The following is a 22,977-nucleotide window of genomic DNA, read 5'->3' on the forward strand; positions in this document are numbered from 1 at the left end:
GCTACATGCAGTTCAGTAGCCGCGCAGCTATTCTGAAGCTCAGGTTTAGGAGAGCTTGTCTGACAAGAGGCTAAGAATCGTGCAGGAAAAATAGGACATAAAAAAGTAGGCTATTTGCAAATTCAAAAGAGTTTAAGATTTTGTCAAATCGATCCTTAACATTTGCACTTGCTATGGATGTTTTGAAAGGCATCTATATATATGCATTCATGAACTGCTTACAAATGCATGTTATATCTGCTTTCAAGTTCACAGCTGTTGTTTCATGATTTGGGATTTCCTTATTTGCATTTTAATCCCGAAATTTCATGTGTTTTGGTGACAGCTGAAGATTTACTGCACCTTAGTTGGGGTCACAGTCTGGCACTTGGAAGACTTGAGTGCAAATTCTTTTTCTACTACAAGCTTTGTTTGATCTTGGTGAGCTTCGCCTCTTCTCTGCCTCAGTTCCCTTTCTGTACAACAGAGTAAAAATTTTTAATATCTTATATGGCACATTGTCAGTTTAGCTGCTTTAAAGATGATGGGCAGAAATGACCATATTATAATAGCTCTACAGGTATCAAAAAAAATAGATTTTCTGGGTTGCATACAAAACAGAAACAGAGGAAAGTATTTTGAAGATGCCAACCAGAGGGAAACGAACAAATGTTTCATCTGCTGTAGTTAAGTGGATTTGACAGGGTTGGTAGCGAGAACTTCACAGGAATCCCTCTGTATTTGCAGTGATTTCGCCTTGAAATTCCTTGTGTTTGAAAGCAGCCTTTCTGTTGTTAATATCATACATGGCTTTCTAAATATTTCATTGGATTGTCTTTTTTTTATGTTTAATTTTGCAATGTTCAATTTGTACTATGTTTTGCAGTGTCTGTGCAGCACCTCAGGCATGTTGGCAGGAGGCATGTATGAATGAGCATGATAAAAAATAATTATTGTGATTATTATTTAAGGCCTGTGAGCAAAAGCTTCAATCATTAAATAACTAGATTAAATTCATCCATAAAAACGAAGGCTAAAAAAGAGTGTAAGAAAGATGCAAGTGGATGAGCAAGAACAAAGACTCAAAACTTTTTTTTCTTTCCAGAACATGCCCTGTTTAGGCCACATGGAAGAAATGTCACGGGCAATGCTGTGCAGCAGGGCAGCAGTGCTCAAGGGCCGAGCTTGCCAGCCGTTTGCCTTCAGGCACTGCTCAGGACAAGACACTGTGTTGTTGCCAGTTCTAGAACCCCCATCGTCTATCTTTTCATTTCACTTTCATTGATGGTGTTGCCCAGTGGGTGCTTCTGGGAAACCCAGGGCTTCACAAAGTCTGGAGCCTTTTAAAAAGCTTTCTGAATGTTGGCATATGCTGTTCAGCTGTGGTTTAAAATGGATCCTAATTACTCCTGTAATTGAACAAGCAGGCAAGCATATAAGTGCAAATATTTCCCAAGGATATTTTTCTGGGAAAAATGGAGAATGCACAGCTGAAAATCAAGCTTGCATTCCATCTCTCCAGTTGTGATTATAAAAATGTGACATATATTGGACATTAATGGAAAGCCAAGAGATTTGTGATTCCACACCCTCGTCAACTTTACTTTTACGACAGCTATATTATAGGATCTCTTCATTTGTTCTTGTTACTGTGAAGTTCTGTGACTTAAGAGGGTTGAGGTTTAGAGAAGAAAATTATTTGGATATGACATTAGCAAAATCTACCATCTGTGCAGGTAATAAAATGATTTTTTTTTTTTTTTTTTGCTTTGGAAGTGTGAAAATCTAGCAAGAGAAGCAACCCTCATGACAGCCCATGGATTGGGATTGGTTCAAATCTGCAATTTGATACGCTGTCTCTTCTCAGCTCAGATTGAGCCACCTTTTAAGTCAGATTTTCTCATGTTAATGTACGTCATTCAGTGGCTGTCCATAGAATAGAGTAGCTGTATGCTTTCTGCAGACATGAAATGTCATTGGTCTCTGACTTCAGCCTTCTTTGCTGTAGTATGTGATTTCTTTTTATTTCAAGGATAGTACCTATAGCTTATTTTGTTGGGTTTTATTTTCTGTTTGACTCCTAAGGGATAAACAGTACAAAATGCAGTAACAGAAGATTTTTGCCCAGTAGGATATTTATATTTCTATTGTTTTTCTCTGAAGAAGCTGATTAAATGTCTTATATGAACTGATAATGAAATTTAATAAAACAGGATATTAAAAAGGCAAAATAATGATTACTTCAGCAATTCAAACAGAGATGGCCTTAAAGCTTCAGACATCTCCTAACTGTAAAGACTACCTCAGCCCACCAGTTTTTAAGCCCAAAAACAGGAGTAAGAAGAAAATCTTCATGGTGAACTCTGTTTTGGAAACGCATTCTGGGCACTGAACAACCATTAAAGCAGGCTGGCCAGTGTGCTCAATTATTTGCGTTTCACTCCTGCAAAAGCGCTAATATTTTTTTCCTCTGTATAAGATAGATATTTATTTGATCTGCAATGCAAAATTACCTAACTACTTTATGCATGTTAATATACTATTCTATGTGTTTACGTCCTGGCCATGTTTGCCAGTCTTTTGGATGGACAAATACTGTTACATGCCCCTATGGTATATATCTTTGTCGGAAGAGTAGGGCAGAGCAACAGATGTCATCTACCTGGACTTATGCAAAGTGTTTGACACTGTCCTGCACGACATCCTGATCTCAAAATTGGAAAGACATGGGTCCAGCGGAGGGCCATGAAGGTGATCAGAGGGATGGAGCACCTCCCCTATGAAGACAGGCTGAGAGAGCTGGGGTTGTTCAGCCTGGAGAAGACAAGGCTCTGGGGAGACCTCATAGCAGCCTTCCAATATCTGAAGGGAGCCTACAGGAGAGCCAGAGAGGGACTCTTTGTCAGGAGGTGTAGTGACAGGACAAGGGGTAATGTTTTTAAATTGGAAGAGGGGAGATTTAGATTAGATACTAGGAGGAAATTCTTTACTGTAAGGGTAGTGAAGCACTGGAACAGGTTGCCCAGGCAAGTTGTGGATGCCCTATCCCTGGAAGTGTTCAAGGCCAGGCTGGATGGGGCTTTGAGCAACCTGCTCTAGTGGGAGGTGTCCCTGCCCATGGCAGGGGGGTTGGAACTTGATGATCTTTAAGGTCCCTTCCAACTCTAACCATTCTATGATTCTAAGAGTATTTAAACAAAGACCCTCTGTTATGGTTTGAGAAAACCCATAATAATTTTGCCGTTAGACAAGTATTCTATCACCCGATGACCCTTCCCTACCCGGAAAGGGGAATCGGGGAACACAAAGAAACACAAGGGTTGAAACATAAATAGATTTAATAGACTAAGACTAAATAATTAACAATAATACTAAAGAACCAGTATTAATCCCGATACTGATATAAGATATGCAGGAATTATACTCAGCCAACTATATCAGCAGGAAGCTGTGCACTCCCAGCAGGGGACAGCAAATGTCGGACACTGCGAGCGCAATTGCTTCAGGAGGAAGGGAAGGCCTCAGGGTTCCGGCACCGGGGCAAGCAGTTGTCTGGACCCACCGCCATCAGGGAGAGAGCCAGCTACACAGCAAACTCTTCTAATTTATATTAGATGTGACGTTCATGGTATGAAATAATCCTGTTGGACAGCCTGGGTCAAAATGCCCAAGCCTTGCTCCTCCTTGTCCCTGCACCTGGCAAGGCTTGAAAACACTAACCTTGAATCCCACAGAGCCTGGCTGGCTATAAAGTAAATATTTTCACAAATTCAGACACTAGAGTCTTTTAAAAGTGCAGTTTTCCCCAGCATTAGAAGAAAAGTTAGTCCTGTGTCTCTCAACCCAGGACACCCTCAAAGTGGGAATCCAGGTAGGACCTGAGAAAAATATAAATATCTTCACTTCTTAGTGAAAGAGCTCCTGGAAAAAGCAAAACACCTGTAAAATCACATTTATTTTATACTATTTATCTGTGCTGGTCAGAGTCATTAGTATAACAGTGGGCCCTATTATAAAAGCCATGCAGGTTGTTCAGTTATAGGGCAATAATAGTGTATATTTCTGCATAGGTTTCCAAATCATCCCAGAGTCAGAAGGTCTCTTGGAAAGTGACCCTGCAGCCAGAACAAGCAAGTAAATTACAATTGCAAAACTGCCGATAATTAGTAAGCACTTTATGCCAGTAAGTTACTCCCTGTGAAACAATGAAATGAGGCTGAAGGTAGGTGTAGCTACTTGTAAGAAGGGAAAGCTGTGCCTGTTTGCTTACTTGCTGTCAGCTCATGCAGGATGTACATGAGCTTCCAACTCTGTTAATCTGTTGCATGTTTTGGAAGACGCTTCATTTGCTCATGTAAAACAAAAAGAAAAAATCTTCTCATCTTGCACAGTTCCTCACCAACATCTCCATGTGAGCAGTGGTTCTGTCATTCCTGCACCATGATTGTTCAGCATCAGAATTTCCCACTCTCTTGGCAGAAAAGTAATTTTCCCACCTTTTGTTCATTGCCATATATTCAATGTCAGCAGGGTGACTGTCAGTATAAGGAACATGCATTGAATAGTTTATTTCTTTAAAGAAGGGAACTTTCCAGCAGGAGCAGAGGAAGAACGCTTGCCCAGCCATCCTCCTGGAGCAGTGGTTGGTTGGTTAACACTGACTGCTCTCACCATGCTATGGCCAGTCCTGTGCTCCACTTAGATGAGCCGTCTTTCACATTGCAAGGTTTGAATTAATAGCCTGCAATAAAAATTAAGTAGTGATCGTACCTCCTATCGCCTAAAAGTTAAGTTCATACAATCAGCATATTCATAAAAGTTCAACAGTTCATACAAGTTCAGCAGCCATTCTTTCAGAGACTAACAATTGAGCATGCCTATGCTGTATGTTGTGAGGTGAAGAGTTTCAGTTTTGGTGAGCTCAGTGCACTGTCATCTCTTTCATGTTGTGCTGATGAAATCAGCCATAAACGAATCAAACTTTGTATAAGATACCTGGGGTACAGGCACGTGCCTTTTTGCCAGCTCTGCTGTGGGCACAGGAACTTCAGTTGAGGGATCATGCAAACAGCTTTGTGCAGTAATGTCTTAAATCATATAAGCTAGACTCATTGGTGTTGTGAAGAGGATTTATTTTCAATTTTCTGATTTTTTTTTCTCCCATGCATTTGTACAATTCCCATGCACTTGTAGTATGTATGCATATTTAGTCAAATGGTTTCACTACTGTCTTATAATTACTTAAAAAAAAAAAAAGCTTTTGGTTTTCCAGGTCTTGAAAGAGGTCTCTTGCTGACATTATAACAGCTTCTTATAATTTCTTTTTATAGTTTCTCACATTAAGATAGTTTGCAAGTGTGTCTTTGGTACGGTCACTCTCAGGAATTGCCAGCCGTTCCGTAGCCCTTTATCGTTTAAATCAGCTTCCCACAAGATTTTATCCTCCAGTTCCTGAAGTCTGTTGAGGTCTGATAGTTTAAAATCCATTATTTTGTGCTCTTATTCCTGCTTTTTTTTGTTTGTTTTCCCCTCAGGATGGTGAGCTCCATCATCTTGCAAACACTTTTCATCTGATTACTTTTCTCTTTGACATTTTCATTCAAATCTGAAGTGGCCATTCCCCTTATAAATGTCTCCATGGTAGAAGTTCATTCATCCTCACACCTTAAACTCTTAACACCTTAAATGATATGTAGGATGGTATTTCATCTTCTGAAATAAAAGTTGTTTCAATAGATTCTAAAATGTTTATAGACCTTCTTGCAATGAGGTGGAAAACTTGCCATTTAAAGAAAAGGCTTTACAAATTGAATATCCTCATAAGGAGATTTTGAAACTATTCCTGATGGGATAAAAAAAAAAAAAAAGAACCCAAACAAAAAACCAAAACCAACACAGCAAACCCACTTTCAATAGATGCAGGTTATGGGTGGTTAGGGGGGAAAGAAACTGGGGATTCTTAGCTTCCCTGGAAACTAAGATGCTACTGTTTATTACCGTGAGTGCTTTCCTATTAGTTCTTAGTTCCTGTGTTGCAAAAAAATTTCTAGAGAGAGAAAAATTTTCTGGAAATAATACTGTGTTGCCAAGGGAAGGATTGGGATTGCATATGTTCTTTCCATGTCCTGGGCTCATCTGCCTTACTGAGCAATGTGCTCTTCTTCTGCATGTGTGACCCCACATAATATAACATAGGAGCATTTCCAGACTCATCTGGAGATGAAGGAGAGAATGGTATTGCCCTAGAAAAGCTATTTTGATACAGCTGCCAAAGTTCCATTAAAAGAAATGTAATCACATGCACTAAAGTTGTTTGCCTTCTAAACCGTTAAAACCAGCCTAGGAGAATAAGCCACTGATTAAATTTAATTGATTTATGAATAGTCATATCTATCTAAAAAAGGATAGAAAACCATCAGTCAGAATGGGGTGGATGTTAACCACTATGTTTCTTTCACATGGCAGTAATGCAATTTCCAAGCTCATATTTCAAGATATGCAATTTCCAAGCTCATATTTCAAGATATGTAATTAGGCTACCCAATAAACTAATTGATCTCAATATAAGGAACAGCAAGTTGGTTTTGATGCAGCACTGTCAGTGTTTCTAGTAGGAGGTTCAGTATTCAGGTGAGACTCATGTTCAGGGTGAGGAGAGAGAGGCAAAAGGGTAAGGTCTCTTTGTCTGTTTACCTCCTCGTACATGAGGATGAGGTGGGAAGTACACCATATACCAAGCGCTTGTAATTTGGGTCCTCTGAGAAACAGGCAAGTGGTCCTCCAGACTTTAAAATATGCATATGTAATGCATGCACTTTAGACATCAATAATAACTGATGAATGCTATATGTGCTTTCAGTATTAATGAAGAGCCCTATGTTTAGATTTCTCAGGAGTACCCAGCACATGTTCTAGCAATCAAGATGTCTCTTCAGAGCCCTTCTGTTTTCTTCTCTTCTTTCTGTCAACATCGATAGCTTCTGCTTTACTCCCTGTGGTAAGGGAAGGGTGTGAAGCTGTTTTCCAGCATCACTTTGTACCTCTGACAGATCTGAGCTGTGTGAATTCATCCAGCCCCTCCACTCTGGTTATGAGACTGCTGACACTGGTGCATGCAGCAGCCCAGAGCTTTCCACAACGAGATTCTCCTTCTCGCAGTACACGACAGCTGCTGATAAATCAAAAATTAATAAAGAGTTGAGTAGGACCTTATCCCACACTGGGATTTCATGGAGTTTAATGGAACTACTCACAGTATAATGATATCCTAACAGTCATGCTATAAAGTACCACTCGCCCTGAGTAAGGACTTTATAAGCCAGCACCAAGATCCAAGCTTATCTGTTCCCCACTCTATTTAATTAAAAAGCTACTCTCTTTCATCTGAATGTAAAACAGAACGGTGGTGGTAGCAGTACTTAAAACACCAGTTGAGAAGGAAGAAACCAATTTCTTCCCTCTCGATCTTAATCGTTAATCTTCATTAGGATTTTTAGTTTCCAAATGTGAGTGATAGAAGACATCAGCGTAGCAAGCAATTTAAAGTGCATCTGCATAAATAATGGAGGTAGTTTGTTATTTTCATTATAGGTAAAAGCATGTGTCAGTTGCCAGATGTGTTTGATTCAGACAATATGATTTTCATGCCAACTTTATGATATGTTTGATTTAGGTGAAGTGACTAAAACCTGCCGTTGGGACTGAGTTGCTGTTAAACACCAGCTGCAGTTTTTATTTTAATTAATAATTTAAGGAGTAGAATACCTTGCTTTAATTAACATGTTAACCCTTCAAGGTACTCAGAGAAAGTTCACAATGGCAAAGTGGTTTAAAAGTAAAGTAAAAAAATATGCAAAGGTAGTCCAAATGATGTATTTCTTTCCCCCAAACATGCCACAAGCTCTTGGGATGTTTTCATCTTCTTTGCATTTTAATTTCCTTCTTGCTGTTGAATGGAATACGGAGTGTGGGTAGAGGACCCAAGCTAAACCAGATTTTTTAGCAGAATTGATTAGCCTGGATTTGCAGGAGGAACAGCAATTGCTCATGACTGCTCTGAATCCCTTTCCAGGCTTTTAACTGAATCTGTGAATATCTTACAGACGTGCTGTTTTGTCAAAACTTTCCTTGGTCCATTCTGAAAATTTGCCCAGTAATGTAGTAGTTTAAATGTGGATTTAAGCATTGTCTTAATTCAACAAATTGAAGCTCCAGCTTTCGAAAACCTGGGCCTCTCTCACTCTAATGTAATTATTCTGGATTTCTCTTTGTCAGTCTACTTCTTTCCATTGTTTAATTGCAAACATGGTGGCCAAACTGGGTAATATTTCAAGGCTATTTTTTAGATATATGGAAAAATAGGGTGGCGAAGAGGCGTCCTGTAAATGCCCTTTGTAAATATAAAGGAAAGACTGCTTTCTGACGTCACTCTCTCATTTAGACATCAGATAAAGTCATGTGCGATCATAAATGCCCAGCCATGAGAGAAACTTAATCCAGAGCTTCCAAACTATTGGGCACCAGTGGATCCAGTTTTGAGATGCAAATCCTCAGAAACTAGCTTCCATTGCTACCACTATCAATGGAGTTACTTGTTATGCTATTGTTTGCTTTAAAAAACATTCTTAAGCAAAGCAATCATAATTTCTACTGTAAGGACCATCACAGTTTCTTTCCCCTATGATAACAGTGTAGAAAATACAGGACATCCAGAAAGAAAAGATTTAAACCCTAGTTAATGGAAAAATCAGCAATCTAAGTGACTTTTGCTCTTGTTGCCTAGAGGAGTTTTGGAGGAGAGGAGGGTTGGAAGTATAGTTAGAGACATTGGACTGGCAATCAGGAGATGTTTAGCTTATTTCTAGCTGTTTAACAGATTTCTTTATGTGCAGTGCTGGAGCAGAGCCAGCCTCAGCTCTAGGCAAAATGAACTTCTATGGTCCACCGACAAGTCAAGTCACACTTGTGCAGATCACTGCAGATGACTGGAGTTGCCATGGTGGTCCTGAGGGCATCGTTTAGAAATAGCAATGGATAGGAATAACCAGAGGTCTAATTTTGTTTACAGAAGAACCTGTTTTACTGATGATGATGAGAATCCAGTTTGATTTTTGAATCCAAAGTTGAGTCTCACAGCCAGAAAAACTATTAAGTCTTTTTTTGAAAATGGGCATGTTTCCTAAATAAACCACTGGAAGATATTAGAAAGTTTTGTGAGCAATGGGACACAGCCTAGTTGTATGGATTTTTGTCCTACATTCCCCACAGTTCTTTGACTTTAGCAAAAATACTGCAGATTGTTCTGAGATCAGTAAAGCAAAAGTGAGCTTTCAAGTCATGGTAATAGAGCATATTCCTGCTGCATCTCAGACTCTTGGAAAAAGTACACAAAGTCTACAAATTTTTTGCCAATACAATGTGTGTAGCTAGTAATTAATTACTATTACAATCATAAACATGACAATGTATGATTTATTAATAGCTGTCCTTGCATTACAGTGGGGGTACATGCAGTTTGTTCCCTTCTTTTAAAACTTAATCATGGAGTAGCTCTGCAGGAACAGAGCTACTCCATGTCTGCAGTGAAAGAGTTGCTCTATCGGGAATTTAGAAGACAGTTTAGTTTAGTTTTCTTGTCTTTCCCTTTGCATGTAGGAATTGAGACTGGCGGAAGTCGTTTTAAAGAAATAAAATAATTGCAGAGGCTGTAAAAGTTCTGTGCTTCTAGTGCTTTGTGTACATATTATTTGACTATTTTGTTTTGTCTTTCTCTTACTTTTTATACTTTTGTCTCCTGTCCTGGGAACCCTCAAGCATGTGCTTTTGCGTGCCTGAACAGTTCACTTATCTCAGAAGGACTGGTCTACCTGTTAGGTAGGCTGGGTAACCTAAAAAAGAAATTTCTTTGGGTCAACAGGAGAGAGAGGGTCCTGTTCCTATGCTGGAAGGGTGACAAGAAGCGTGGCAGAACTGTTGTCATCACACGTGGCACACATGTAGCAAACCCCTTCCTCCTGTGGCAGAAGTAAAGCTGACTTTAGGTTCCTTCCCCCAGTAAATCCATAACTGAATGTTACATTTTGCTTTTGGTTGCACTTAATACAGGGCAGTGAGTCCCAGTCCAGACACGGGCTCATAGATGCCACCACGCTGGCAGCAATGACCATTATTGTCATGAAAACAGCTGCTATGATAAGCAGCTGCTGTAGTGCCATTACCTGCTGAGGGGTTCAATCACTGTTTGTTTTAACTATAGTAAAAGTATGTAGTTGATATGGCAACGAGTTCTGTGACACATGGCAATTGATTGGTTTTTCCACTGGAGGAAAGTCCCTGCTTCTTTGAAATCATGTGTAGCAGCTGTTCCTGTTCAACTGATGATGACAAGCGCGTACATAGCCATAACTGCCTGCACTGTTTGTCTCCTTCCATGATTTGGAAACATTTAGTGCTGGTGTGAAGGGCTGCAACTCCATTGATTCAGTGTATTTTAATCTGTCAGTGTTTATGGCTTCCCTTGTACAAATTCCCATGAGGCTTTTTCTGTTAACGCTTTTGTTTAGAATAAAGTGGATGGTATTTTTCATGGACAGCTGATGAAATGAGTTTTATATGAACTATAGAATGATATATTTGCTGGTAAAGGACTTGATCCTGCAAAGCATATACTAAGCATGCAAGTACTGCTGCCGATTTTTACTGGGCTAACTCTATCGGTAAAATTAAGATTTAACTTGGTGTATTTGCTGAAGAAACCTGTTGCTCTGCACATTACTGCACTAAGGCAGAATTAAGATCATTTAAAGTGACTTGATTTGCAGTGAAATGGAACAATGCAGAATTTGATCATGTCGCTGTAGAGAAGTTGGCAATTTAATGATTGATTTAAGAGCTCAGCTTTATTATTCATAATTTCAAAGAAAGTCAGAGATGCACAAATTAAAACCATGAACCTAATTCTTCTGAAGTCTAAGGTTATTAGATGTGGAGATAAACTTGCTTTCATTTTAATACTCTCTGTGGCTACTGCCAGTACTTTCAACAATTTTATTGGCCTCACTAAAAATCATCTTTAAAGTTGCCCATATTTTAGTTTATGTATCTTATGTTCAGTTTAACATGTGCTAGTAACATTCTTATATAGACCTGGGACAAATGTTGGAAATTTATAGAAATATGTCACAATACTTTTTTTTTTTAATAGGTATTTACTTTTGAGGTTTGTAAATGCTAAAGATAGATCAATTCTAATGTTATCTCATTATTCAGCTAATATATCACCCTTTCCAGTATAGTTGAAGACTTATTAAGTATTGGCTGCACTAATGTTTAAGGGGACTCACTGCTATTCTTTCTTCCGTTTTCAAGTGGTTTTGTAACTTGGATTCAGCAAGACAGTGAAATCACGTTAAGTCTCTGAGTCAATGAGACTATCATCACCTAGTGGCAATTTATATCCATAACATGATTTTTTTTTCCTCATCTTCAACCATTTAAACTATTCAACTTGGGTAGACTAGCTCTAGAGAATGTTTTTACGTGGAAGTTTGAACTCATTTTCAGATGTCTTAAGACATGATATACTCATTCATAAATCTCACTTAAAACTGGAGATCCAAAATCCAAAGATTGTTCACCTGTGAGTAACGGACTAAAGCTCAAATCTGTTGCCTTGCTGTTTCACAAATGGATATAGAAAATGGTCAGGTCAGGACTCAGGTTCTGAATGGAAGGATCTTCTGCTCATGCAGAAATTATTCAAACCACCACACTACCACCCACAACGTTGATTCAGCTTTGCAGACTATTGTTTTGCAATTTTTTCGAAAAAAAAAAAAAGACCTCTACAAATGAGAAGCTGATCCTGCAAAGCCTGCCTGGCTTCCAAGTCTGTCTCTCAGTGGGTGGATTGATGTGGTTACCAGCAATAAACACCATTTTCTCATTTTTTCTCATTGTCTTGGCAAATACATCCATGGAGGGTGTAGTTGTGAGCAATTTTATGTCTCAAAATGTGAACATTTTTCTGCAGTTCACAGTAGGCAGAATTCTCTTTCAACTCATTGCTTTCCACTGGTGATAACTTTATCAAATAAAACTCTTTAGATAGGATTTTATATACTAGGTTTCAGCTTATATGTATTTATTGGGCTTATATTGGTGGTGTAAGGTTGGCAACTCAATTCAGCTACTTTTATTTTCACTTGAAAGTTTAGTGGGATGACTTTTTTCCCAGTGTGTAAAGCACGTCTTTTCCTCCCATACATCCTGTTGAGAAAACAGTTATAGTTAGGAACTCCACTTATATTTAATTCTGTAGACCTTGTGAATTCCTAGCTTTCAAAAAAAAAAAGTTTAAAAGGAAATAAAGTAGCTTCAAGGTATTTAAAAATAGAAATTAGGATTTGTGCCGTACCTTTTATGTATGCATTTCTAAGGCTTCATTTACGTACAGCAGTCTCATCATCTCTGGGACACTTTATCTTGATGGCAAACCTCACCTAAAACATTATGCTGCATTGAGCAAAAGTCTCAGATTACTGGCTTCCTTAGGTAAAAGAACAGAGCTTTCTCTGCCAAATATGGAAAAAGCAGTAAATTTATTTTACTGCCTGTATATGACTTAGGCATTAATATTAATTTAGAAAATTAATTAATTTTAGTGGAGAGGAATTATTTATATTGCATTGTTTGAAAAAACATACATAGCACTGTGAAGGAAGAGGTTACTCTGAAGTGTACTTACAGTGTGGAAGAGTGAGGGTAGAGACCTGATCACTACTTCCATGTCAGACCTTAAGCTTTATTATTCCTAATATGCAGATGAACGAACAGGAACCAAGCATGAAAAATCTTGCATCATTTTAAAATAATACAATGGATTCAGAAACTGCTGAAATATTATTTCCCCATAAGTTATAATAGACTGGAAAAATCCCCAGTTTTACAGTGTCAGAACACAGGCAGTTGTGAATGCTAATGAGAAACTAGCTCTAAATCAAGGAGCTGTCAGGATTTTCCCATTATGGTTTCTCTAAGGCTGAAGTTAAGATAAAATGCTATGGTTGTTACTGTAATGTAAAAGATCAGTACTGCATGACACTGCGATGCCAGTTGATTGGCTTGTTTGCAGTCATAGACTTTACACACAGGAGTCCAGATGTGCAGGTTGCTACAAACATTTAAAAAAAAAGAATGGTAAGGATGAGGAAAAACTCAGTAAGTTTTTGCCTATTTTCCTTCTTCCTTTGCTTAAAGGCCTTCTTTAAATTAAAAATAATTTTGAAAAAGTGAAAGTTGCTACAAAAAGAAAGAAAATACCATTTTTTTAAATTTAGAAATTACAGGAACCTGTCTGGGGGGTTTTGTTGATTTATTTTTTTTTTTTTTTTTAATACTATGATCACATCTGATGATCTTGATGACTCCAGTTGAGTTAATTGATTGGAAGTTACTTCATAGCACCTGGTGGCAGGTTTAGTCTGTCACTTAGACAAGATTTGTTCATATTATTTATCCAGAAAGTGTTGGGTTTATAACAGTTCCCAAGTAAAATAAACCTATACTGGTAGCACATTTTTAGTCTAAATATCTACAGCTACACGAATCTTTTACTAGTAAGAAACATCTCCAAAAAGTGTAACTTAACCAGTACTGTTATTCTGGCAATTATTTCTAGAGGTCTAATTATAAAAGCTAGTACAGCTATTGCCTGACTGTTTGTTCTGCAGCATATGGTTTATGTCAATATGTTTCTAAAAAATAAACCAAGCAGAAAGTCCAGTTTTCAACTGACTCTACATGAAGAAATTGCAACTCCACTGGAAATTAATGTCTTAATTGTTGCATTTATCTAGCAGGCATAACTTCATGCATTAAGTATTTTGGCTGGTAATACAGTTTTAAAAGACACCATTTTTGTTTAGATTGACCTCAGATACATTTACTTAAATCAATTGGTTTACATGTACTTGCCTATTACAGCAATCATCCAGTGGATATATTTATCTACAAATTGAAGTTCGGCTCCTATAACTGTAAGTGAGGAACATTGGCTTTTCCTGCTTTACTAAACTTTATCTTTAATCACACTTACAGAGACTCCTTAATGGGTTGTGAGATCTAATAATTGAGGTGGTAAGGTTAATGGGGCATCTTGTTATGCTACACATTTTTGTATCAAATAATTTTATATATGAAATCCATGAAATCTTTGCCATAAGAAAGTGAGCCAAGAATTCGAGTGGCTGCTGAAGATGGGCCCAGCTAATGGCTGGTTGCAAAAATAAAGTCTAATAACAATGAGAGCAGCTGCCTTTAGAGAATAACATAATTGTAAGACACAACCAGTATCTGTAATGTGGCAGTGAATGATTTTGTCTAGCGATGGCAGATCTGAGGGAGTTGAAATAGCAATAGCTAAAACCTGCATTTGTGATTATCTTAAAAAAAGATAAAAAACAGGAGATGCTAATCTCCATTCAGTGTCTTTTATGTATGTGACCGTACCCACCATGCCCAGGTCTTTTGATTGCTTCCCTGGCCATGGAGATGCTAAGCATTTTCTCCACTTTCAGTGCAAAAATACAGTACAGAGATATTTTTTATATCAAGTAAGAACTGTGGTCTGGAGCACTGCCTATCAGAATAATTTCTGAGATTATTTTTTGGCTAAGTGGCCATTTGGTAAAGACATAAGGTTATTTTCTCACTCAAACAGTCACCATTCTTCTGAATTTATGCTAGAGGAACTGGTCATAAGCTTGGTTTACCTACTGTGAACGTCACTCTGTTGTTCAGTGATCGTCCGTCTCTCCAGAAGATATTTTCAATGGTGGCACAGTACAGAGAATTTCATATGGCAGTTCATATAATACATCAAAGGGGCACTGCAGGAAAGGCACATGCAGTCTTTAGGACATGCAATACCCCATATTATCTCTTCTAAGGTAATTCTGCCAGGTAAAGGGGCAGTAGTTGCCTTGCTCACACCCAGGCAAAGGCTGTGGTTCCCTCCCTGCCATCAGTACTGATTATCTGTTTATTGGACCAGCAAAGCACTTGATTTAAACCCCGAATTTTCTCACTGTGCCCTGCGATGTTTGGAGAATTGAAGAAAAAGTGCTGCTCGAAAAGCAAGATGTGCTGTGCTTTTGTATGGTACTGATTGTCGATAAAATGTAATTTAGCTAAAACAAAAGTACTGATTGTCAATAAAGTACAATTTAGCTAAAACAAAATGCATATTTCTGACAAAAAGCTTCCACAGCAGTAAAGGCAGTAGAAGTGATACAGAAAATACTGACATTATTAACATTGCAGGTTTAATTTCTTTTTTTTAATATCCAAACTCTAGTATTCAAACTTTCAAACAGAATAGCAGCATGAGCAGTAGGCATTTGTAAAGTTGTTATCAGCTGAAAGCTGTGTTAAAGAACATTAGCTAAACATGTTTCTGCTACTGTGCTTCTACCAAACGTATACTCCTACACATGCTGAAATCCATACGCCAAACCTGGTGAGAAAAAGGTTGCCACAGAAACCCTCCTGTGTGTATTGAGTACCTTTCTTCATTATTTGTACAAAGAATAGACAGAAATGTGCTTATTAACAGCCAGATCATCCATCCCCAGGATGTAAACAATTCCATGGAATATGGTGAAACTTATTATAAAAAATAAAGAATGAACTAAATGTAGCATGTAATCGTTTGGGTCAAAACTGGAGGAAAAATGGTCCTGTTCAATGAAATGTACAGGAAACATTTAGGAGACCAGAATATAGCTTTTGGGATTGTTAAACAAAGAGAGAAAGAAAATCAACAAAAATTCCCTCATTTTTCATTAGAATTTTGAATTTCCAGCAACATCCAGGATGTTTTTTTTGTACTTGACCAGAGTGCCATATACAGAGCTAGAGAAATAACAGGAGGTTTGGGGTTTGATGCAACTCCCAGAGTTAGCCCAAAACCACAAGTGTGCAATGTATAAAGAGAAAAAACTGTTCACACAGTCTTACTTAAAGCTACTTATCAGCTTAAAATGATAAAAGGTCTTTAACACAATTTAAGAACTTAAACCACTTAAACTGTTTGAAGCAGCTTGTGAGTTTGAAGAGTTTTGGCAGGGTGGGAGAGGCGTCCCTGCTGAGCTGCAGCTCTGGGGACAGGGCTGGCAGGCTCCCACACAGGGTGTTCTGGCAAAGGCGCCCTTTTGGAGCCAAACTTGGGAGGCCTGAAGGTGACGCGATGGGGAAGACGAAAGAGTTTTCTGCATACTTTTATGTAGTGTTGTGGATGTGCCCAGATTACTTTGCATTAAATCGCATTTCAGGGAATCTTACAGCGATGTGAAGTGTAAGCAGTGGCATCCCCTCAGTGAAACAGAGAAGGGGGTGGCAGAAAAATATTTTCTCTGACAAGTCTTCAGCTGTGGAAAACAGCTTCAGGGCCAAGGGAGGGCTCTCAGGAGCATTGTGAAGAAATCTTCTGCAAGAGCTGCAAGGCAAAATGTTTTGCTTTCATGGCTCCAGGAGTTGGTGGCAGGTGGGAGGTGGCATGAGCGGGCCTTTCAGATGTTTTGAGGAGGACTTTTTTTTTTCTGAAAGACTGTTTTTGGGAAAAACAAATGGAAGGAAACAGAGAGGGCTGCTTTCGTTTGACTGATCTCAAACAGTTAATGAATTGGCCGTATTGGAAGCATGTCATTGTTATTATAACAAATTTATAAAACACAAATAAAACATAAAACATAAAATAAACCATTGTTTATGAGATCCAGTTTGGTCCCTGCTGCTGCATGTGGTGGTCAATGGTTGAATGTGTGTTTGTGTGTGTGTATTCTGGGCTGCATCAAAAGAAGTGTTGCCAGCAGATCCAGAGAGGTGATTCTGCCACTTTGCTCTGGTGAGACCTCACCTGGAGTACTGTGTGCAGGTCTGGAGCCATCAATATAGAAAGGACATGGACCTGATGTAGCGGGTCCAGAGGAGGGCCACTAAAATGCTCAGGGGGTTGGAGCACCTCTGCTATGAGGACAGGCTGAGGGAGCTGGGGTTGTTCAGCCTGGAGAAGAGGAGGCTTCGGGGAGACCTAATAGCGGCCTTCCAGTACCTGAGGGGGGCCTACAGGAAGGCTGGGGAGAGTCTGTTTACAAAGGCCTGCAGTGACAGGACGAGGGGCAATGGTTTTAAGTTGGAGAGGGGGAGATTTAGATTGGATATTAGGAAAAAATTCTTTACTATGAGGGTGGTGGAACACTGGAACAGGTTGCCCAGGGTGGTGGTTGAGGCCCCTTCCCTTGAGATATTCAAGGTGAAGCTCGACGAGGCCCTGGGCAACCTGGTCTAGTTGGGGGTGTCCCTGCTGACTGTGGGGAGGTCGGACTAGATGACCTTTGGAGGTCCCTTCCAGCCTGGACCAATCTATGAATCTATGAAAAAAATGGTGGCACTGCACAGAACCAGCACTTGAGGACAATGGAAGGAGGCACAGGAATGGGAACAAACGTCTGAAGGTGGAAAAGAGCTAGGATGCTGCTTCTGACTGCAGCAATGCCACCTTAAATATTTTGAAGTTTGGCCTGGTTTTCATTGATGCAGGCAGTGATTTACACCTTTCTCTGCAGAAAAGGCTGTAAAACAGGAGTGAATTACATTCTATACAATTTGAAAATAAATGGTGCATTCACAGCCCCTCACATTGAAGCCCATTTACACTTTTGGAGTGGTATGATGAGTAAATGAAAGGTAGGCCTGTGTGTGAATGAAAAATGCCTGTTTTACCAGAGGCTGTGAAAAGAGAGAGAGAGAGAGACTTAGTGGAAATTGGAAGCGAGACTTTTATTTGTTTGTTTAAAACAGTCGTATTGATTTGGAGTCAGATGGAGTATTGGTGTAACTGCAAGCTAATTCCACTGAATTCTGCAAGGTATTTCTGGTGATGCTGATGGGGCTGGAAGTTTATATCTATAATCTGAATTTTTCCTGTGCTCAAATCTTTATTGCACTACATTCTTGTGCAAACTTGGCATCATAATATTTAATGTGAATGTTATCTGTCAAAAAAAAATATCTTTACTGGGGTGAAAAAGAGCTTAGGTATAGTTAAATTCATATGATCTCAATGCAATTAAATTACTCCTTGGTTTTCTTTTGTGATGAGGAAAGAGATATGCAAATAGTACTCAGTGAGGATAAGTGCTTTCTGCCTTATGACAGACATACAAAGAAACCTTTTAATGAATGAGATCTTGGTAATGCACTATGTAATACTAATATCTCAATATCACTTGAATTTCAGAACGTTTCAGGATCTGTCCAAACAAATGGATATATCTTACGGTACAGTCAGGGATTCAGCAGTGTACGAATACTTTAAAGCAAAAGGGACAAACCCTTTGGAGCAGGATAACACATTTGCTGAACTCTGGAGGACCATCAGCAAGAATAATGGGGCAGATAATTGTGTATCGAACCCTTCTGAAGGCATCAGGAAGGTAAGACTGGATCACAGGGGTTTTCATTTAAATTTCGTGCTGTATCAATATTGTTTGCATGGAGTTAATAACATTAAGTCACAGGAAAGCAATTACGTAGTCATTAAAAAAAAGTCCCTATCTAAAGTTCCTTTTAGTTACTCAGTGGCAGATAAGAATCATATTTTGGGGTCATGGTTTTGAATTTAAGTCTGCCTAGCTTAAGGCATAGCTCTGCCTAAATCTTCAGTATATAAGTCCTTCTTAGGATCTGGCCATAAGTTTTCTAATTATTTTGGGAGCTCCAATAACACCATTTTGAATGTCATTCATTATTTTATCCAGGTACTGACTCTTGTTCTTTGCTCATTTGAGTGATTTTTTCTGAGTTGATGGATTGGACTTATCGGAAAGTCACAAGGGATTCACTGAGCATATACTAATTTATCTTAGAACAGAAATTTAATGTGTGTAAACAAATTTTTTGTTTATTCCAAACTTAAAGAAAATGCATATACTCCTTCACATGTCACCATGCTCACCTAACTTTTATACCATTCTTATGTCAGTGGATGCTCTTTAGCCATGAGATTGTAAATACTCTTATTCTGTAAGCCTACTGCATGCTGCCATTTACAGTAGCTAGATTTGCCTAAGCCAGAAGTATGACTGTATATTGGCAGGCTGTTTAGAATACCAATTACATTGTCTGTATGGAGCTGGCAGCTTCATTCTATCTGTGACTATAACTTTTCATATTAAGTTTAAGTTCAGTATTGTAAGGTGATTTTTATATAACTTGATCAGCTCATTCAATTAACATCAACAATAACCAAATTTGCTTCAGTCCCCAAAGCTGACCAAGGCTACTATTTTATTAGACACCTACATAAATTGGGCTTAATATTTAATAACATTGTCAACTAAACTGTTGTGTTTATAGTTTAAGTATTGCTCTTCCTAGCTCATTGAGCTCTTCGAATAAACAGACAAGTTTTCTGTGTCAAGTCTTAGAGCTAGAAATTCTGTTTTGATAAAGGAGCATTGATGTCAGCCAAGGAAATGGAACTTTCCATCCATAAACATGTACTGCTGCATGAAAGAGATGTGCCTTAAAAATGTGTTTTATAGGAAATGGGAAATCTAAATTTCTCTAGCATAAAAAGATCCCCAATGCATTTTTCTGAATGAGAACTTGCCTGACACAATGCAAAAAAAAAAAAAAAATCATTACTACCCTTTCTCCCCTTCTCCCCCTTTCCATTTTCTCCAAACAGCATCACAGTTCAGCTGCAGTTACAAACAGGGCAATGCTGCTTCAATGCAAAACAGGAGAGTGCTGCTTATTTATGGTACAGGCAGGTATTTCAGATGTTTGTATTCCATTTACCTCTCTCCATTTCCCAGAGATTTTCCTACTCCCTTTGACTGGCTAAAAACAAAAGGATAATAGTGGAAGAAAGTCCTGAAAGCTTTTGTGGCGTTTGGTTGCCATGGCAGAGGTCTCTTTTCAGACACAGCACAGTCCCTGTAGCCACAGTGACCATCTCCCATTGTCAAGGCTTTTGCAACACTGGAAGAGCCACGGAAAGGGCATTAATGCACTGCAAACTCATGTAAGCGACAGAAGAGCTTTTCAGAGCCGGGGGGGCAAGTTGCTTTTGTTGTACTCCCAAGGCAATTGAAAGTGGTCATTGCAGATGGAAAACATCCTCCTACTCACAAATGTCTCTGCATAGCATAAGAGGAGGTTACTAGACAAATCACCAAGTCCATACAAAATGTTATTTTGCCACTCAAGTTTTCAGGTACTATAATAGAGGAGGATTGACTAACGCTGTTGTATGGAAAGTTTCTTTCCGGGTCAAGCTACAGCCAGGATCCCCAAGAAGCACGCATTGGGTAGCTCCTGCTATCTTATCCCAGGTGGATGTTGGCATTGGAATCACACACATTTCTAAGCCTTTGTAAATCTAGCAAACTGTTTGCATAACTCTAGGTGACAATCAGTTCTTCAGGGTGATTCTTAGTTACCACAATATATGTAATAACCTGTGGCTTTTTTCATTGTGGGCACCCATTTTTGCTTTGAAGGAATGAAGTAATATGATTGCTATATAATCCCATATATATATCTTTTATGTCTATACACAGGAGAACTAAACTGTTACTGTATTTTTTTAAAAGCCTTGCTTCGGTGGAGACTGTTTGTTCCCCTCTCCAACGAATTTGGTGCCAAAATTACTCTGATTCCTTTCTTTTTTCCTCTATGTCACTTTTGATGATGTGATCAAAAACAAGTACAGTAAATAATGTGAATGTATCGTTAATTTATACAATAGGACAGTAAGAGTTTATTCCTTCTCTTTTTTGCTTCCTTCAAAAAGTTTCTCTCCCTTAATGACTGCTAAACATTAAATCAGAGCATTTCTTGTTGAACAGTCACCTCTATTAATTTTTATTTTGAGAGCAAATGCAATTTAAAGTTCAATAAAAATATTTTTTTTAAACTATTTTTTCCAATAATTTATTGTCCACAATGAATTTTATATTGTGAATTGTGCTTCCTCATCTGTGTGTGTTCATGGGTCCTTATAAATGTCTCCATTTCTTGACTCATCAGCCTTTGGAGTAAAAGCAAATGCTTCTTTAAAGCCTGAATGTATTACATCCTTTAGTGGCTCCTTAATTATATTAATTTTTAAATAATTTGAAGAGGATTAAATGGCATGTTTTCTTTTTATTAGAACTGTGTTGCTTCTCTTAAAGCACTTTTTTATAGATAATAAATGTTATCCTGGCATGGTTTTGAACTATTCCACTAATGCCAATGTAAAGGTCACTTTTTGATATTTCTGTGGTACCAGACATATAATGGGATCAGCTACAGTTACACCCCATTCTGGCAGTAAATTAGTGATGAATGTTGCACTATTCTTGCACTTTTGTCTTTAGTATGGTAGTTTCTTCATAAGTTTCAGATAATTCACAGACATACCAGTCATTAATCTGAAATTCATCTTTTTCAAGCCATTATTATTTCTTACCACACTTTCCTTGAAAAACCATTGTTTTACCATCAGTAAGCCGGGATCCTTTGAACAATATTCTTCCATCTCACTCCATGTTGAAGAGTGAAGTTATGAGGTTGCTTACTGCTTTTCTGAAGTATTACTGTTCTCTTTGTGGTCCTTCTTATATATAGGAGACAATCTTCCCTGGCCTTTTAATTTTTTATGATTGTGAAGAAGAAATATTTTTTATATAAGTTTTTCCTGGGGGTTCTTTTTTCCTAAATCTCTTTTCTTAAACCTCTTCAACCAAAGATAAATCTAGTGTCTTTGGTGTAAACCACCACAGTAGTTCCACCTGGGTAGAATAAATGAGTGCTGCTTTGGCTACGTCTGTTAAAGAGGTTTTTGAAAATTTAACTGAACTATTTTTGTTTTGTTCTGCACTATGCCTGCATGCTGAGAGTCACAATAAAGACCCATAGCAAAGGAGCAAAATACAAAAGCCAATTAAAAGTCTAAAGTATAAATTCTAGCTTATTATTCTACGTTTCATTTCAGTCATTCTTTATTCAAGATATCTTACCTATTCTCAGCTGGTATTTGCCACATTCCCTTTTACCATATCTCTCTCTATATTATCTTTGCAATGATGTCTGATCACTAGAAGATTTTTATTCCAGTTTGGGCCCTAAAAACATACAGTGCAGGCTTTAGATGGCTGAGCTGTGAATGCAAGAGCCTGAGGATATGCATCTTTGCTGCATTGTGATCAGGACTTGGTTGCATGGGTAGGTACATCTGTGTCATAACCAACTAGGGAGCCTTGATATCTTTCCTGCTTGTACATCCCGTGGGTCAGTGCCAGGTGTTTGCTGTAGTTCTTAGTCTTCCTGCCTCCAGTACCCCTCTGGCCTGGAAGCTGAGGGGTACGCATATGTGCATGCACACATTCTTTCACATGACAAAAATGAAAAGTGTAAACTACTTTTAAAACGTTTTGGTTTGATTTTTAGTTGAAAATAAGTGTCAATTTGATTTTATTTGGCTTTTACTACTTGCCTAGTGAAGGTATATAAAAAGTAAACATATCTCAAACACACATGTATGTTTGTAGTTGTGTGTTCTGTACATACATTTTTCAAAGTTTGTCAGTTTTTCTTTAAATTTTACAAATGATACTGCTTAGCTGTCACAACAGATATTAACAGAGATGGGAAGGATGCTGAATTTAGACAGCAACTAAACATTTGGTCATATGGAAGCTTTCCATGCAGTGAACTCACTAACAGAATGAGGTCTCTGCTTTTCAGAGAAGAAAATTACACAAGTAGAAGAAGTTTTGGAAGAGAAAAATCTTCCCTTAGGAAAAAGGGATCTTTGGAGATTCTAGTTTTAGCAATCAGAGAGGGGAAATAGTTTTACATCCATTATTTCTGGGAGTTGAGAAGTATGAATAACTAATAGTGTAAAATTCAGATTCCTGTTTATGCTAAAATGAGCAGAGTGTCAGA

The 22,977-nt window shown here is 38.3% G+C and overlaps 1 protein-coding gene across 3 annotated transcripts in view; it reads left to right on the forward strand.

Annotated features, from left to right (window-relative positions):
• Positions 1-22,977, forward strand: part of GRID1 (glutamate ionotropic receptor delta type subunit 1) — a 540,304-nt gene that overhangs the window by 493,603 nt on the left and 23,724 nt on the right. For all 3 annotated transcript variants that reach the window (XM_074154637.1, XM_074154638.1, XM_074154640.1), the window contains exon 13: positions 18,278-18,473. In XM_074154637.1, the coding sequence (XP_074010738.1) occupies positions 18,278-18,473 (196 nt within the window). The remainder of the gene's footprint in view (positions 1-18,277; positions 18,474-22,977) is intronic.

This window comes from Numenius arquata, chromosome 10 (assembly GCF_964106895.1).
Source record: "Numenius arquata chromosome 10, bNumArq3.hap1.1, whole genome shotgun sequence".
Taxonomy (NCBI): Eukaryota; Metazoa; Chordata; class Aves; order Charadriiformes; family Scolopacidae; genus Numenius; species Numenius arquata.